General features: G+C 36.3%; 1 protein-coding gene across 1 annotated transcript in view; it reads left to right on the forward strand.

The window, feature by feature from the left end:
* RALGPS1 (Ral GEF with PH domain and SH3 binding motif 1) overlaps window positions 1-17,768 on the forward strand; it is a 702,309-nt gene that overhangs the window by 672,139 nt on the left and 12,402 nt on the right. Inside the window, exons 19-21 of the mRNA XM_051979668.1 lie at window positions 11,052-11,144; window positions 12,089-12,194; window positions 14,962-15,053. Coding sequence (XP_051835628.1) covers window positions 11,052-11,144; window positions 12,089-12,194; window positions 14,962-15,053 — 291 coding nt within the window. The remainder of the gene's footprint in view (window positions 1-11,051; window positions 11,145-12,088; window positions 12,195-14,961; window positions 15,054-17,768) is intronic.

Consider the following 17,768-nt stretch of genomic DNA (forward strand, 5'->3'; position numbering starts at 1 on the left):
ACAATTCCAGTTGAGGTTTTCTTGGCAAAATAGTGGTTTCCTTCTGTTGCTTATGGTACAGATAAGGAAACTGAGGCAAACAGGATTAAGTGACTTGCTCAAGGTCACACAGCTAGGCAGTGTCTGAGGTCAGATTTGAACTCAGGAGGATGAGTCTTCCTTTCTCTAAGCCCAGTGTTCTATCTCCTGAACTACCTTGCTCCCTTGCACAAAGGTAGAGGTCAGAGCAAAGGAGACCAAAGCTTCTTGGCAAAAGCTAGGAAAAACTTAAGGAAGGGGAGATGATCTCCCAACTGTGGGGCAGCCCTAAGGACAATAAGGTTAGACTCCCAAAAATTACTTATACATTCCATAAGATCTTGGGGTCATGCAACATAAATTTCAAATTTTAAGAACAATACCGTCCACTGAATAGTTTCCAGCCTGGTCCTATAAGGAACAAACATGCCTCATGGTTATTAAAATTAATCAGAAGGAAGATTCATCAACACTTTCTAAAACCTTTGCCCATAATTCAATGTTGCCCCAGTATCTATTCCCTGTGGTCTAGAGCTAAATCCTTAAAGTTCTACATTGTCCCTCAGTCCATATAACACAAAGTGATCAGGGAATTTGAAAGTTAATTAGCAATTACATCTTTCCTAATGGGTCAGCTGCAGTAAATAAGAACTTAGGAATAGATAGCTCCACCATTGATCTCCCTGCTATGAAACCTGGTTGCTGAATATGATATCACACATATATCTTGGGAAGGAATTCTGTGAAATGATAGCCTGGATGGTTCCTTCAGCCTCAGTGCTTACTTTTCAAAAATATTAAGAAGTAGGATTGTCATATCCCTGTTGGAACTGAGGAATTGGCCTAAATCTTTCTAAATCTCCCCACTCTCCAGCCTCCTTTATGTCTTGATCTCAGAAATATCCATTTCTACTCTTGAACCTTTAGGGACAAGAAAGGGTAAAGAGGAGAGGCAATTCTTTCTACTAATGCCATCAGCAAGAATTAGCTTTATCACCTCAAAATTTCAGTCTCTAAAAATCACAATTGAACTTAGACATCTCATCCAATCAAGAGTCCCTTCTATGATATATCCAACAAATTGTCATCCAGGCTTTATTGAAAGACTATTAGTGAAAGGAAACTTAACCACCATTCCTGAAGTGATTAATTCTATTTGGATTGCTGTAATTATTAAAGAGTTTTCCCTTATGTTATCCCTCTCTACATCTTCTACCCAATGCTTCTAATTCTATCTTTTGGAATCATAAAACAAGTCTTCTATATATTAGTCTGTCAGATACTTGAAGATAGTTATTTATGTTCTTTATAAGTTCTCTCTTTTTCAGGCTCAATATCTCTTAATTCCTTAAACCAATCTTTACAATGCATGCTCTTCAGGCCCTTTACTATCCTAGAGGTTATCTTTCTCAAGACACTTTCCAGAATATGTCTTTTCTCTAAAATATGTACCTAGAACTACTATTAACACTACACGTGTGTTCTGACCAGGCCAGAGCAGAATGGGAGGAATATTTTCTTTTTATTGAACTCTGTACCTCTCTCAATGAAATTCAAAATTGCATTAATTCTTTGGCTGCAATATCAATTTGCTGGCTGTTGTCGAATCTGTAGATCCTTAAAAACCACAGCTCTTTCTTAGATGAACTGTTATATAGCTATACCTTTCTCATCTTGCACTCAAGAAATCAGTTTTTTGAATTCTCTTATGATCTCTAGTCTCTTTTTATCCATGTGGAATTTGTTCAGAGCCAGTCATAATGACTTTTTCATTGGGTTTGCCTTGGAGTAGCAACAAAGGCCCCCACTTAGGGCTTGCCATGGCACAGAAGCAACCACTGAAGAAGAACAGTAGCAACTCAGCCAAGTTAAGCCACTTCATTTGGCAGGGAACAATGGAAAAAAATCTTGTCCTAACCCCTTCTCTACCATTGTACCAGAAGGAAGAGGAACATTTCTGAAATTTCCAAACTAAGATATTTTGTGGCAGAAGGCCAAGTGAACAAAGGAATCAGGTCCACCATTCCAAAGACACAGAAATGCTAAGAGAGAAGGATTAAAACATACAAAATAAAATACCAGACACAATAGCAAGAAAATTAAAACTTTCACAACAATGAATAAATTTTTTTAAAAAGTCTGACTTGAAATTTCCAGAATTCCATAGTAAAGGAAAAGCAAAAAACAAAACTATTGTTGAAATGCAGAGCATAACAATACCAGAAAGGATTCAAGGAGGACTGAAGGATTTAAAAGGCTAGAGAGAACTCATAAAATTGAATAAAAGGAAGATTTGAATACAGCAACATCAGTCCCTCTCCCCTGCAAAAAAAAAGGAAAAAAAGTGGGGAAAATGTCAAGATGTTTTATAAAATAATAAACTAATGTAAAATTTAAGATGTCAGTGGAAGCTAAAGAAAGTAGAAGGGAAACAGTCAAACAAAGATAAGTATGGTATATTAGAACGAGTGTATAATTTGAAACTCTTAGATATGCGGTACTCAAAATTTGGCCCTGCCATTGAATGCCTATGTGACCTTGGCAAATCACACAATCTCTATGGGTCTCAAGTTTCTTCAATTATAAAATGACCTCAGCGGTCCACTCCATCTCTAAATCTATGATCCTATGAATCATATTCATAATAACATTTGTTTTTGTTGTTTTCTTCACGTTTTGTTGAATGAAATTCAGGATCATGGATCTTCAGAGTTGTAAGAGTAGTCTTCTCCAAGCCATATCTGAATTAAAAGTTCCCAGTACAAATATAATTGGAAAATTATCTTCCAGCCCTTGCCAGATATAAGATCTTGAGTGAAGAGAGACAAATTATATCCCATCACAATACATTCTGTATTTTGATATATCTAATTTTGTGTGCATGCAGTGATTGAGGGGAATGATAAATTTTGTTTTAAATTTTGTTTTAATTATCAATAGATATATGTATTCAGTCATATGGATAAAAAGCCAAAATAAGATAATACAAGCAAATTCGTGAACAAAATGAATGTCAACAAAATAACAAAATTCCAAACTAGACCACTCAATAAAACAAAACAGCCAAGGGCCTATAAACAATTAAGCAAAATTATATGGGAGAGTGAAGGAGATGATTAAACATGCAACTACCTCTCTCCTATTTACTGATTAATTTTTTTAAAAAAGACCACAACTATTAAATATAACCAAGTAGCAATAATATACTTTGTACATTGTACTTCTCTTGGGTTTTTAATTGTCCTTTGATATATTTCTTTCCATAGTGAAAGTATTAAAGAAGTAAATAGGATATTGAATTCAGAGTCAAAAAGATCTGCATTTAGATAAAATAAAACTTTTAGTACTTCCCCCAAGATAATTATGAGGCTTAAATGATAAATGATAAAGTGTTTTACAAACTATATTGCACTATATATATTGACATTTGTCAGGGGAAAAATCTTGAATATGGAAGAATGGAGTGAGGGGTGTTGATTTAGTCAATCAATCATCCCACCCTCTTCCATTCTACTAACACTAATACTTTTATCAAGTGAGCACAAATCTCAGAAGAAGCAATTAGAGTGTAAACTAACACCTACTTTAGATCAATTAATCAATCAAAAGTAGTTCAGCTAGATAATACAGGAAATAAAGTCAGATTTGGTCCAGGGACTTCATCACAGCTTGTGGGACATATATAAAAACAATGAGTTAGTGTGGAACTGAAAATTTCAGTATCCAGCAAAAAAAGAACAGGACTACTTCAACCAAGACCCTGAAAAAAATAATGGGGTGAGGAAAAGGGAAGGAAAAGAAAATCCCCAGACTCATTTTCCTTTCCCTCCCACCCTTGACTTAGAGACCTTGTAAACTACAGAAGGCCAAAATATTGGACTTTGGTATTATCATCTTAGCAATATCTCCAGAGTACAGTGATTTGTAGTAATGGCTTCATTGGGAGACAAGGGCAAACTAGATGTACTTGAAGACTCTACAAGGAATTCTGCAGAAAAGCTGTAACAGCAATTTTAAAACTGTAGTTCAGGGACTTTGGGGGGTTCCTAACACTCTTTCAGGAAATCCATGAGGTCAAAACTATTTTCATAATAATACTGATATTTTAATTTCTAATACAGTAAATAATGATTAATAATGCCCACATAAATAGAGGCACTAGGAGAAGGGATTTCTTCAATAATTTTTGAGAGTGTAAAGAGGTCCTGAAATCAGGACCTACATCATGCCAACGGCAAATTTCTTGAGTATCCCAGGAAGGTGATAGGGAACACAGTGGATGGAAATCTGGACTTGAAGCCAGAAAGACTGAGCCAGAAGGACCTAAAGTCTAATCTCATTTCAGACATTTACTAACTCTGTGATTTTGGACAAATCATTTCATCTTTTTTTGTCTCAGTTCCCTCAAATGAAAAATAGGAATAATAATATCTAGCTCTCAGGATTGTTGCAAGGATCAAATGAGACAATAATTATAAAAAACAGCACAATACCTGACACATAGTAAGTCTGACACATAAAAATGTTAGCTATTATGAGGAGGACAAGGAGGAAGAAGAGGAAGAAGAGAAAGAAGAAGAGGAGGAGGAAAAAAGGACTTCTAGCAACTAGAAGCTGTGAGTTACTCTCCCTCATTACATTTTTTCTCTTATCTTGAGCCTTCTTTCCTCTGAATTTTGTATGTAACCCAGGCTTATATGGGCATATCTAGTTCAACTAATGGAGATATCCTTGACAAGCCTTGTAGTATATAGTCAAGATTAGTTCCCTACCATATGGATAGGGATAGCTTCTGTGATTGGCTACCTGTATCTTTAAAACTAGTGGTTCTTTTTAGCCACCTTCTTTTCCTTACCATATAAACAAATACTTTTTCTAACTAATTTATATCAACCAATAATCATGAGGGAAAGCACACCGGTAGGAGCATTTGAGGAATAACAGCATTAGAGAAACAACTCTCAACCCTTCAGGGCTACCCTTAGAACTCTAAGGGGAGATATAACAGCTACCTGCCTTCTGGGGACCCAGGGTGCCTGGACAAAGAGAGTTTGGGAGAATATCCCCAGAGTCTGTGCCTAAGAGAAACTATTCTGTTGCTTCTTTTTCCATTCTGCCATATTTCCTATGTCTTCCCATATTGATATTCTTCATATTCATCATTTCTTATCTGTGTTCTCACTCCAGAATGACAATGTGGTCCCTTGAGCTGTGGTGCAATTACTATTTATCAAAGAGTAGACAATCAGAATTAAGGAGGTGAGGAGGAGTGTAGGTGCTCAGAAAAATCAATGGAAAGAAATGCAAGATAAAGGGAAAATTTGAAAGTTCAACATTAGAATATCTGAAATTCTAAAAATAAAAATTAAAAAAATAGCAGCACTGAAAGAGGCTATTCAAAAGAGCAATTTAAGAATCCAGCAATACAGATCCTATCCTTAATCAGTGGAACAACTGTGGCCAGAAACAGACACTCTCCCCATCCATCCCAGCTACTTCCCCCAACCGCAGTGGCCAATCTTCTGGTAATGAGTCTCTGTGCATCCAGGTTCATCTTCCCTATGGATGCACAGTCTATTAACCCCACTTGGATGATCCTAGCTCAGTGGGGCTAGTTAGAACTTGTTTTGTGCTGTTTTAACTATAAATCCCCATGGTCACCTCCATGTCATAATAAAGCATCAGTCTTTTTTCCATAATATTTTATTTTCCATATTTTATTTTCCAAATACATGTAAAGATAGTTTTCAACATTCATTTTTCTCCCTCTCTCAGCTCCCCTTTCCACAAGATAGCAAGTAATCTGATATAGGTTAAATGATATTATGTATAATTTGCTTTGCCAACTTTATAGCACTATATAAATATTAGGGGGGAAATCTTGAATATGTAAGATTGGGATGAGGGGTGTCAATTTAGTCAATCAATCATCCCACCCCATTCCATCTTTCTAACATTGATACTTCTATCAGGTGAGCACACATCTCAAAAGAAGCAATCAGAAGTGTAAGCTAGATTTAGGCACCTTCTTTGGATCAATTGATCAACCAAAAGTAGTTCAGCTAGTAATTATTTGGGGTAGGATTTTAATCCAGATCTCTTGCTATTAAGAGCAATTCTCTTTAACAAGTCTCTCTATTATGATTACAATTGTCCCACTGACCTCAGCAGAGCCTTGACACACTATGGAAGGATTTAAACACTTAATAGGCATGAAAGGCAGGGCTTGATGTCAAGTTGGGTCCTTTGAACTTCTTGGGAAAGACAGAAATGGAAGAAGGCAAGTAACATTGACTGGCAATAACTGCCTTCAGGATCTGACAATCTTTGCTATGCAGCTCTTCCTCTGCTTTTGAGAAATAAACCACCACAACAAAGACATGTTCTTCCCAAGAGCTGTGCCAGTCCATGTAGGTTCTTTGGTTACTATGACAGCTAATAGAGGATGGGAGCAGCAGCTGAAGGAGATGGAGGGGGTAGAATAACTACACACAACTGGGCTTGAACAACTCACATATGACTGGGTTCATGGTAAATTGGTAATTCAGCTAGATAATGCAGGAAATCGCTTCAGATTTGGTGCTCCATTTCTATGCATTTGTACACACTCTCTGCCAAGCCTTAAAATGTTCTCCTTCCTCACCTCTACCCCTTAGAATCCCTAAAGTTCAGCTGAATTGTTACCACCTCCATGAGGTCTTTGCTACTCCACTCACCCCAGCTACCAGTGCCTCCCTAGAATATTATTTTGTCTTTACCGAGTATGTATTTTGTATGTATTCACACATATGTATAACATGTACATAAAAGTTAAGAAATGATCCTTTTTTGTCTTTTTATCCTACTCCCATCGTCAGCAATTATCACATTTGAATCAATACTTGCTGCTTTCTTGATTTCAATTTCCTTCATCTGGCTATGACCTTGCCCCCAATCTTCAGGCAAACTACCTGGAAGCTCATCTAAAGTCTCAAATTCTTCTTATTTCCTGCTCTGATCATAACAAAGAACCTGCCCCAAGTCCTGTTCTCCTCCCAACAGGACAGAACAAAATCCTCCTTAATCACAAGACAGCAGACACTGTCTAAATTCAACCAGGCAGTTTTTCATCTTTGGGTCCATTTTCTATTCTCCATCACGTTATTTTTCTGGCATTGATGACTAGCAGAACATATCCTCCCCTATCTCTCTTAATCTTCATCAAGTTCATATTACACGCCTTGAATGAATTTTTCATTTCACATCGTTTGTTTTATCAAGATTTGTCTTTGAGCTAATCACCTTGGCTACCCTCTGCAACTTGAGAACACAGTATTTGCATCTATGAAAAGCAAATATCTGACCAGTTGCCCATTAAGCATAATTTCATCTTTTTCCTAGTCGTAGATACAAAATAAAACCGCTAAATTAGCTTTGAAAAGGAGGGAAAAAAGTCAAACTTTTTTTGTAGATAAAAGTTCATCACTATTCTGTTCAACCTGAACCTGATTTTAGGATTACAGATCTTTAACACACTTGCTTCCAGCTCCCCTTTTTCAAGGTTTCAGCTTTCCAACTCCATTAGGATGGGAGGGAGAGGGCCCTTTCAGTGTCACAGCTTGCAGAGGCTGAAATACTAGGGGATTTCCATCCATCAGGAGAATAGCAGTTGTTAATATTCTACCACAAGCTATTAAAAGAAATTAGTTATGAGAGCTTATATAGAAGGAGAAAGGAATTTGGTTTCCCTCTCCAGCTAGTTAAGACTATCACAAAAAGTAAAGAGCAAATAACAGAGATAAAATCTACTAGCAAAGTACAAAGATTGTTTCTAAGCCATCCCTTTCCTAGGTGTGAATAAATGTCCTGATTGAATTGGAAGAGTAGTTTATCAATTAAGTGGGTGAAGACTGATTACTTCCCTAGAGACTTATTAATCCTGAGATTCTCTGGATGTAATCAAATAGTTTAAGGCTTAGAGATTTCAAGGTATTAAAGGTGTGTGTCAGTATTACAGTGGCATCTCTATGTCTCTATACAAGGCCAATAAGGGGGAACAGATTTTTCTCTCCTTCTTGACATCAACCATGGTATCTAGCAACTAGCTTAATTAGTGGATGATTCACACATTAAACAGGGAGCAGTTTAGAGAGCCATAAAATTCAAAAGACATATACTCTCCAGACAGACACAGGCAGCCTTCTCACAAGGAGTAGCTTCAAGGAACAAGACTTCTGGCAACAAAGAAGAGAGTTAACTATGACTGTGAGAAAGAATTAGCTCTGGCATTTAATTGAGGCAGCTAGGTCGGGAGCAGTGAGTAATGTGCCAGGCCTGGAGGCAGGGAGACTCATTTGCCTAAATTCAAATCTGGCCTCAGAGACTTGGGCAGGTCACTTAATTCTGCTTCAGTTTCCCTATCCATACTATGAACTGGAGAAGGAAATGGCAAATGATTTCAGTATTTTTGCTAAAAAAATTTCAAATAGGGTCATGAAGAATTGGACTCAATTGAAAAATGACTGGACAATTTAAGAGTTAATCTGTGGAAAAGAGCATATCTAGGGAGCCCAACTGAGCAACCTAATCAGCAGAAATGTTGTATCTAGAATGAAAGAATCATGAGGACTTTATAAGGAAAGAAGGAATGTGAAGACTCTGTAATAATGATGATGAGTTGCTTTGGCCACATGTATTTCCTTTGCCTCAGTATCAGATTACTCTAGATTTGTATTTACTTCCCCCCCCCCAATTCTATGTGTTTATGGAAGGGTGAGCCCCAAGTTTGGAGAGCTATGTTGTCTTGCTATTATTCATAATGCAAAATATTATTATTCATAATAGTAAGGTATTGGTCATACCTCACTATCTTAGTAAATGCCTTTACTTAGAAGAAATTTTTTCTTACTATACTAGATACTATATTTAGAAATACTCTTGTGGGATTAGGATATCTCTTCTACTGCTAACTTTTGAGCCCCCATTCCAGTATGCTGGTTCCTCTCCTCATTCCCACTATTATTCATCAGTGACCAGCATCCCAGTTCCATTTAATTAATTAATATCAATTAGTTTTTACAAAGAGATATTTATTTCAACTATATAACAAGTATAAATGTTATTCCCTTCCCAATAGTTGAAGGGAGGTACATTCTCCCTTTTACCACCATGGTCCCTACAGAGAATTATCTTAAACTCATTGTAGCATCTAGATAGTATTGGGCCCAACAAGTGCACATCTAAACATAAGATTTCTTTTGAATGAGTACTCTTCTCAGCTACCATTGAATTGGGTCACAAAAGCCACTCATTGCTCCTTGGGATCTCAAAGCTGGACAGTCACAAAATCTAGCATAGACTCAACTTCTTGACCCTGGATTCCTATACCTCTGATGTTTCAAAACAGTGAGGCAAAGAATCAAAGGGCATTTTCACAGGGCCAAATATCAGCATTGCACAGGAAGATCCTGAGTGTTCTCCCTTGACAGCACTGCATCTCACCAGATACTACCAGCCAGAGAGAAGTCACATGAAGAAAAGAGGTCAAATCAAGAGAAACAATCAAGTGTGTATTCAGTCAGTGTTTTTTGAACATACTCGAAAGACACTCAAAAAGGCTCCTTCTAGAATGCACTTCTGAATGTCAGTACATGCTCCAAAATTTTATTGAGATACTTCTATTATATCCCATCATGCAGTTATTTCCCTAGGCTCTCAGGCTTCCATATATAGAAGTACATCAGTATCACTCTGGTCATGCTCATAAAGACTGGGCTCAGTGACTATCAACCTCCTCTTATATATAAAATCCTAAAATTAGCAAAACAAGGAAAAAAGTTCTTTTATAAGCCAGCCTTGAATACAAAAATCAAATAACCCATGAAGTCACTATCAAAGGATTAAACTTCTGGATATAAAAGTAGATTCTTAACAAGGAATTAATATTTATACTTATCATTATTCTGAAAGAGAAAGCATTCAGCCAAACTCCTTTTATAAGATAAATATGATACTGATACACAAACCAATGAAGGCTAAAACAAAAAGCAAATTATAGACCAATCTTATTAAGAAATATTGATGCAAAACATTTACATAAAATCTTAGCAAAAACAACTATAGTGATAAGTCCAAAAGATCATTCTCTATTTTCAAATTAAATTTGTACTTGGAACATAAGTAATATCAGCAAAACAATTAGTATATTTATTCAACTTGGGAGTTAGTAATTTTAGCATGGGGGATTCTCTCCACCAATAAATATCAGTAACTCTTCTGCAATTTATGTTTAGTTGCTTGGGGCCCCGAGTTCGAAATAATTTGCCTAGAGTCATATGATGACAGGATTTGTCAAGGGTGAAATGTATCAATAAACAAATTCTTCATCAGTATAAACCATTCATTTATGTTTTTTTAATCCTAAAAGAAAAAAAATATAAGCATAGAAGGGCCCTTTCTAAAACTATTAGCAAAAAAGGGAAAAAAGAAAAAAAAAAAAATGTATATATATATATATATATATATATATATACGCGCACGCACACACACACACACACACACACGCACACACACACACACACACACACACACACACAACGAATATATCCAAAAGGTTTTTGCCTATATTCCAATTAGATTTATACATATACAAGTAGGCTGTATCCAAAAGCCAACTAGCTGATTGTTACTTCTCTTAGTCTACTATAAACTACTCAATCAACAAATATTTAAACTCATTTATTAAGACACTAAGTGCTAGGGATTTAAAGAAAGGTAAAACCCTGCCCTCAAGCCGCTTACATTCTAATGGGAGAGACACCATGACAATTGTGTAATAAAAAGTATTTGAAATGCAATCTCTGAGGAAAAATACCAGCAGTGAAGGTGACTGAGAAAAGTTTCCTGGAGAAAGTGGGATTTGACCCAAGTATATACTTAAACCGCTATTTATACATGAGTTATTATTAGTGTTATTACTTTTGCTGTTATTATTTATATTAAAGTAATTACTGATTATAGATTATTTTTCATCTTTACTCATTTTTTCTTTCCAGCTTTCCTCGTGGTCGAGATACTGGGTAACACTATCAGGATCAACTCTGCTATACTTTGGAGCAAAATCTTTACGGGGTACTGACAGAAAACATGTAAGTAGCAAATGACTTTCATGTTAAGAGATACCCTCAGGCTAAAGATTCAAAGATTGAAAATGTCGGGAGATCCAGGGACTGAAGTTTCCAAAGGTGCTAATGAATCATTACCAAGTCAGAACTTGACAGAATGAAGGTGCATGAAACCAGATTATTGGTAGATTAGGAATCAAGGGACAAAGTCATAATGGATGCCAATGAAATTTTTTAGAGATTTGAAATTTAAAATAGTTTCAGTTCTGTCTGAATGAGGACATGGGAGAGTAGAAGGGATAGAAGGATATGGTGAGTTAAATTTCAGAAGCAAGCATCTTATAAGTGATTTAATCTCATGTGTCTTTGTATTGTTATTTCTCTTTTCCTGTCTCTAGGTTGCCTCCCTAAGTCTGTAAACTCTTTGAGAGTACAGAATACATATTAAGTTCCTCTATATCATTCATAGTATCTTGAATATAGCAAAGACCTAGTAATAATACATAACTATGGAAGTACATGGCTAAAAAATCTTTGGAAATGAGGTATCATAAGAATAATGTGTTAGAAGACTTATCAACATGAATCTGAAATCTCGAGAATAATCTTAAGAATATCAGTTTTAAACTGGATGAAATCTTAAAACTGGTATTGTTGCTTCTCTTTTTCTATGTGTATGCTTTTTCCCTAATTTGATCCATGAGATCACAGGATATATTTTAGGTATCTCTCTATCTCACACAGCATCTTGAACCTAGCAGAAATTCAGGAGTTATTTATAGATTGTCAGTATGTCCATCTTAAAGAATCGGGTATAAAGGTCTTTGAAAACGTTGGAAGAGTGATCTATAGGTTGATAAATATGGCAACAAAGATGGGATAAGTTATTAATAAATTTTATGTATTTTGACAGTTAATGAAATGTGCATTTGCTCTCCAATTCCAATATTGTATTTGTTCTCTTCCAGTATAAATCCACACCTGGAAAAAAAGTCTCCATTGTTGGATGGATGGTACAGTTACCTGATGATCCTGAGCATCCTGATATTTTCCAGTTGAATAATCCTGACAAAGGTATGAAAACTGGAAAATGTTCTCCTTTTTTTCTTTGCATGATCCTCACATAGTCATCTAACAGTGATTGTCAGTACATGTTTTATCATTCAAAAGTATTCAGTCAACAGATATTTACTGATCTTCTACTATGTGCACTGGGCAAGATGCAGTGGCATAAAAAACCAATAAGATCTACTGGTTAAATTTGAAAACAAAGGCTACTAAAAAAGTTGATGTAACTACAAGGTTTTTAAAAAGATCTATAAACATCATAGATTTACTCATACAGCAAGAGCCCAAGAATACGTGTATTTATTTACTTCACTGCCAACTACTCCCTCATCTTTTCCAGCCTAGGAGAATGAACCTGTATTTGTGAACTGTTCCTAGAAGCCTAGATCTGTTTTAAAAATAGTAGGCTCACTACTAGGTAGCCCATACATTCTAAAAGCTATGTGGTTTAAACTGAGTTAAACAAAGAGAATGGAAACCCCTTCAAATGCATTTGTCTTGAATAGATTAGATAAGGTTAAATACAGCAACCAGAATTCCTTTGGAGTCATTCAGGAACTACATTTATAACTTACAGGATCCTAAAACTAAAAGGAGCCTCAGAGACCACCTAGTCTAATTATACATATGAGGAAACTGAGACCTGGAGAGGCTTGAATTGAATCCAATTCTTCCCATTATAGAGCCAGTATTCTTTCCACAATAACTGTCTTAATTTGCCTTCTCTTCAGGGCAAAGGAGTTGATGGCTTCATAACTAACAGAAGGATAGATTTCAAAAACATTTCTGCTTAAGAGAAAGATGAGGCACCAGGAATCTCTTATTTGAGCCTGTTTGAACATTAGAGTTCATCTAATCCAATTTACTTATTTGACAGAAAAGTAAACGAAAACCCAGAAACATTATGATTTTCCCATTCTAAAACAAGTGAATCATTGTACCTCTCATATATTTATAGTTGTTTTCTATAAAAAGCCTTTGCAAAGAAAAGTAGGCTATATAACTCTAAATTTTTATAATTGTTGCACAGACCTGGGAAATCAAACCTGAGAACCACTGTTCTCCAAAATATTCAGTTCAGATAAATATGGAATCAGACTAATAAGTCTTCCTTAGTCAAAAACAGTAATAATGGTGCAAATATATGAAAACTTTGAATTTAAAACTGATATTTACTTTTGAGATCTCTCTTCTGGACATGTGATGGTGTCTATTATATGCTGCTGGGTTGTTCATAACTGAACATAAGATGGCAGCTCAGTGAAAACTTAGGACCTTGTTGACTTCTACAGCGTTGGTCTTTTGGAGAGAATAGAAGGGACTGCCGTTACATAATACAGCTCGAACCAGGCTAACCTGGCCTTGAGGTTGAGTGGGGCTGTCTCCAGAAATGTTGATTCCTGAGAAGAGGTTCGGAGCCAGAGGAAAAATTTTTTACAAAAGGGGTGATCAACTATAAGAAATGATTGCTATGGAAACTAACAAATTAAAATATTGTGTTAAGGGGTTGTTGTTGAGTCATTTTCAGTCATGTCCGATTCTTTGTGAGCCCATCCAGGGTTTTCTTGGCAAAGTGGTTCGCCCTTTCCTTCCCTGGCTCATTTTACAGATGAGAAAACTAGTGCAAACAGAGTTATGTGACTTGCCTGGGGTCACACAGCTAGGAAGCGTCAGGAACCAAATTTGTACTCTGGGACTCAAGGCCTAGCCCCCCATCCACTATGGCACATCATTACTCATATTAAGGGATTGACCATGTAGCATAAACCATTAGGTGCACCTGGGAGAAAGAGAGTCCTTCACCACACAAGGGCACACCAGAGAAGGGGCTGCCAGTGCCCTGGGACACACAAATGTGCATGCTTGGATGGAGGGAAAGGGAAGCAAGCGCTGAAAGTTAGCCACTGAAAAGCAGCATTATCAAATGAATCATCCCCCTCCATTGTCAAGGCAGTATCCTGAGTACCAAGAGCAGACAAAGCTTATTGCCAGAGATCCAGTCACTCCCCTCTCCGCATGCTTTCTTGAAGCCATAGAAACCATGGCTTCAGCATTTGGAATCTTCTCCTATTGTTCACTTATGTATCGTCTCCCACAGAACAAACCCAATCAGGGAAAGGTCTAGAGAGCTTCATGCAGTCTCTGTTTCCATGGAGAGCAGAAATCCCTGATAGGGTATCTCTTTATGTTAATGGATAACAGGCAGAAACTGCAAGCTAGTCTCATTTGGTGAGAATAGGAAGGAGAATCACAGGTAATGAAAACTGGACCCTAATGGGGTGCATTTGTCTCATGTCTGAGAAAATGGCTCCAAGGACTCCATCAGTACTGCACCTAGCAATGAAGGAATAATCCTTAAATTCAGATCTAGACTAGAATGGGATAAGGAAGTGTTGGGCCCTGCCTCTATTTTCTGTTAGTTTTTTACATAGTCACAAGATTCTCTGGTTTTCCTCAAGTCCCAGCTAAAACCCCACCTTCTATAGGAAACCTGATCCCTCTTAATTCTAGTGCTTTCTCTTGTTGATCCATTAGACCATAAATTTCTTGAGAGAGGGACTATATTTTGCCTTTTTTTGTAATCTCAGTATTTAGCATGGTACCTGGCACATAGTTGGTGCTTAATAAATGTTAGTTGACTACCTGCCTACCTTCATTTTTCTATCTAGTTACTTAAGTTATCTAGCTTTATCTCTTAACTTCATGTTAATTTTAGCTTTGAGACTTTTATGTTTGCTCCTTTCCTAACCTGACAACTTCTTTAACATGGTAGGCAATGTTTACAAGTTTCAGACTGGCTCCAGATTGCACGCAATACTGTGGCACAAGCACTTGGATGATGCATGTAAAAGCAACAGGCCTCAGGTAAGATCAACAAGGTTTTCTTTGGTCCCTCATTGGTTTCTCTAGGGTCTTAGAACAGGACAGCCTTTGGGAGTCAGTCATTATCAAGACCAATCTGTATCCCCACAGCATTCCAGCTGTGACACTGAGCCTCTCTACAGAATTTCGTGAAACTGGAAGATGCCTTAGAACAAAGAATTTTAAAGCTGGAGAGATAGAAAATAATATGTTTCAAACATTAGAAGCCAAAATAATTATAGAAAGGAACCACTGAACAGAAAATTCTAGAGTTAGAGGTGATTTTAGAATATTAGAACATAGAATGTAGAGAAGAAATTTTCAAGATCATTTACTTCTACCCATTACTTTACTTTTTTTTTGATTTATTTTTTTAAATAACTTTTTATTGACAGAACCCATGCCAGGGTAATTTTTTACAACATTATCCCTTGCACTCACTTCTGTTCCGATTTTTCCCCTTCCTCCTCCTACCCCCTCCCCCAGATGGCAAGCAGTCCTATATATGTTAAATATGTGCAGTATATTCTAGATATAATATATGTGTGCAGAACCGAACAGTTCTCTTGTTGCACAGGGAGAATTGGATTCAGAAGGTAAAAATAACCCAGGAAGAAAAACAAAAATGCAAGCAGTTTATATTCATTTCCCAGTGTTCTTTCTTGGTTGTAGCTGCTTTTGTCCTTTCTTGATCAATTGAAACTGAATTAGCTCTCTTTATCAAAGAGATCCACTTCCATCAGAATACATCCTCAAACAGTATCGTTGTTGAGGTATATAATGATCTCCTGGTTCTGCTCATTTCACTTAGCATCCATTCATGTAAGTCTCTCCAGTCGTCTCTGTATTCATCCTGCTTACCCATTACTTTACAAAAGAAATTGAAATCCAGACATTTAAAATGATTTACTTTTGATCATAAAAGTACTAAGGAGGAAGAAGTGGAGATTTATATTTAGCTTCAGGGTTCTTTCCAGGTCATAGTTCTTGGTTTGTTTGTTTTTTTTTTTTTTTTTCATATAACACTTTCCAGAACTAAGCTAAAGTCCAGATTAGTCACTCCTGGATTTGGAGTCTTCACACTGGATTTGAAAGCTAACTGCTATTTGCTACTTGAACAAGGGCAAAATATTTTATTTCCTAGGCCTTGGTCCTCTTTATCTACTTAAAAAAAAAAAAAGTGTTTGGTTTAATTGATATCTAAAGTCCCTAACAGCTGTAAATCCTTTAATACAATGGTTATTTCCTCTTCCTAGAAGGGAAGACCTAAGATAGGAAGTGGCTGGTTACAGGTCAGAATCTAAGATACTAAGTAGTGTCTGTACTTCTGTGATTAGACAGGTAGACAATTAGCAGATAGGAAACTGTGTTAGAAGCACAGGGATAAAGCTACAGCCTCCTTCTTCCCAAACATTTATATATTTAAACAAATTTTGATGAAGTTTGTATCTAAATCTTTCAAAGACTCTATATTAAAGATTCTTAACCTTTTTTGTATCATGGAGCCCCTTTGGCAGTCCTAGTGAAGTCAGTGGGTCCCTTCTCAGAATAATTTCTTCTAAAAAATTTATAACTGAAGGAAATGCTAAATTTTGTTTTGAGAAAAATGAGTAAAAATAAAAATGTAATTCCCCCTCTCAGTAGAAGTTCAAAGAACTTAAGAAATCTGATAATGAGTTTGGGTGAGGGTGGGGAAGGAGGTGTGAACCTCAGATTGAGAACCCGTGAGATTCGCATTAATATTCACTTCTGCTATGAATATCTTAGTACTCAGGTCACCTATGGGCTCAGGTTAAACCTATGCCTAAACAAGATAGAAAAGAAGAATTGATTATCATATTGGGGAAGGGGGAGGAAGTAATAGGGGAAGGGAGGTAAAGAGTTTTTCTAATTATCTGCAGAGATGTTCACCTACATACTCAATATAGCTATCTACCACTTTTGAAATGTTCCTTATCCAGCTTCTCAGATAATATAGAAAATAGCAGTTAAAAAATTATTCAGAAATCAGGTATCCCAGTCTTCAGTCTTGTAGCAAAAGACTTTTGATTATATTGAATTTTTTTATTATAGCTTTTTATTGACAAAACACATGCATGGGTAATTTTTCAACACTGACCCTTGCAAAAACTTCTGTTCCAACTTTACCCCCTTTCCTCCACTCCTCCCCTAGATGTCAGGTAGTCCCATACATATTAAATATGTTAAAGTATATGTTAAATACAATGTATGTATACATATTTATATAGTTGTCTTGCTACACAAGAAAAATCGGATTTAGAAAGAAGGTAAAAATAACCTGGGAAGAAAAACAAAAATGTAAGCAAACAATAACAGGAAAAGTGTAAATGCTATGTAAAGCATAAAATGTAAAATGTAATACTATGTAAAAGTGTGTAAATACTCATTTCCCAGTGTTCTTTCAATGGGTGAAGCTGGTTCTCTTCATTACTGATCAATTGGAACTGATTTGGATCCTCTCATTGTTGAAAAGAGCCACGTCCATCAGAATTGATCCTCATACAGTATTGCTGTTGAAATGTATAATGATCTCCTGGTTCTGCTCATTTCACTAAACATCAGTTCATACTAAGTCTGGGAGATTTTTTTAAATCCTGTTTTAAATGATCTCCAGAAATAGAATCTCCATCCTAGCTTTTCACATTTGAGAAATTCATCTAATAATCAGTATTCTCTACTCCTGCATCCAATCTCTCT

This window comes from Antechinus flavipes, chromosome 2 (genome assembly GCF_016432865.1).
Source record: "Antechinus flavipes isolate AdamAnt ecotype Samford, QLD, Australia chromosome 2, AdamAnt_v2, whole genome shotgun sequence".
Classification (NCBI taxonomy): Eukaryota; Metazoa; Chordata; class Mammalia; order Dasyuromorphia; family Dasyuridae; genus Antechinus; species Antechinus flavipes.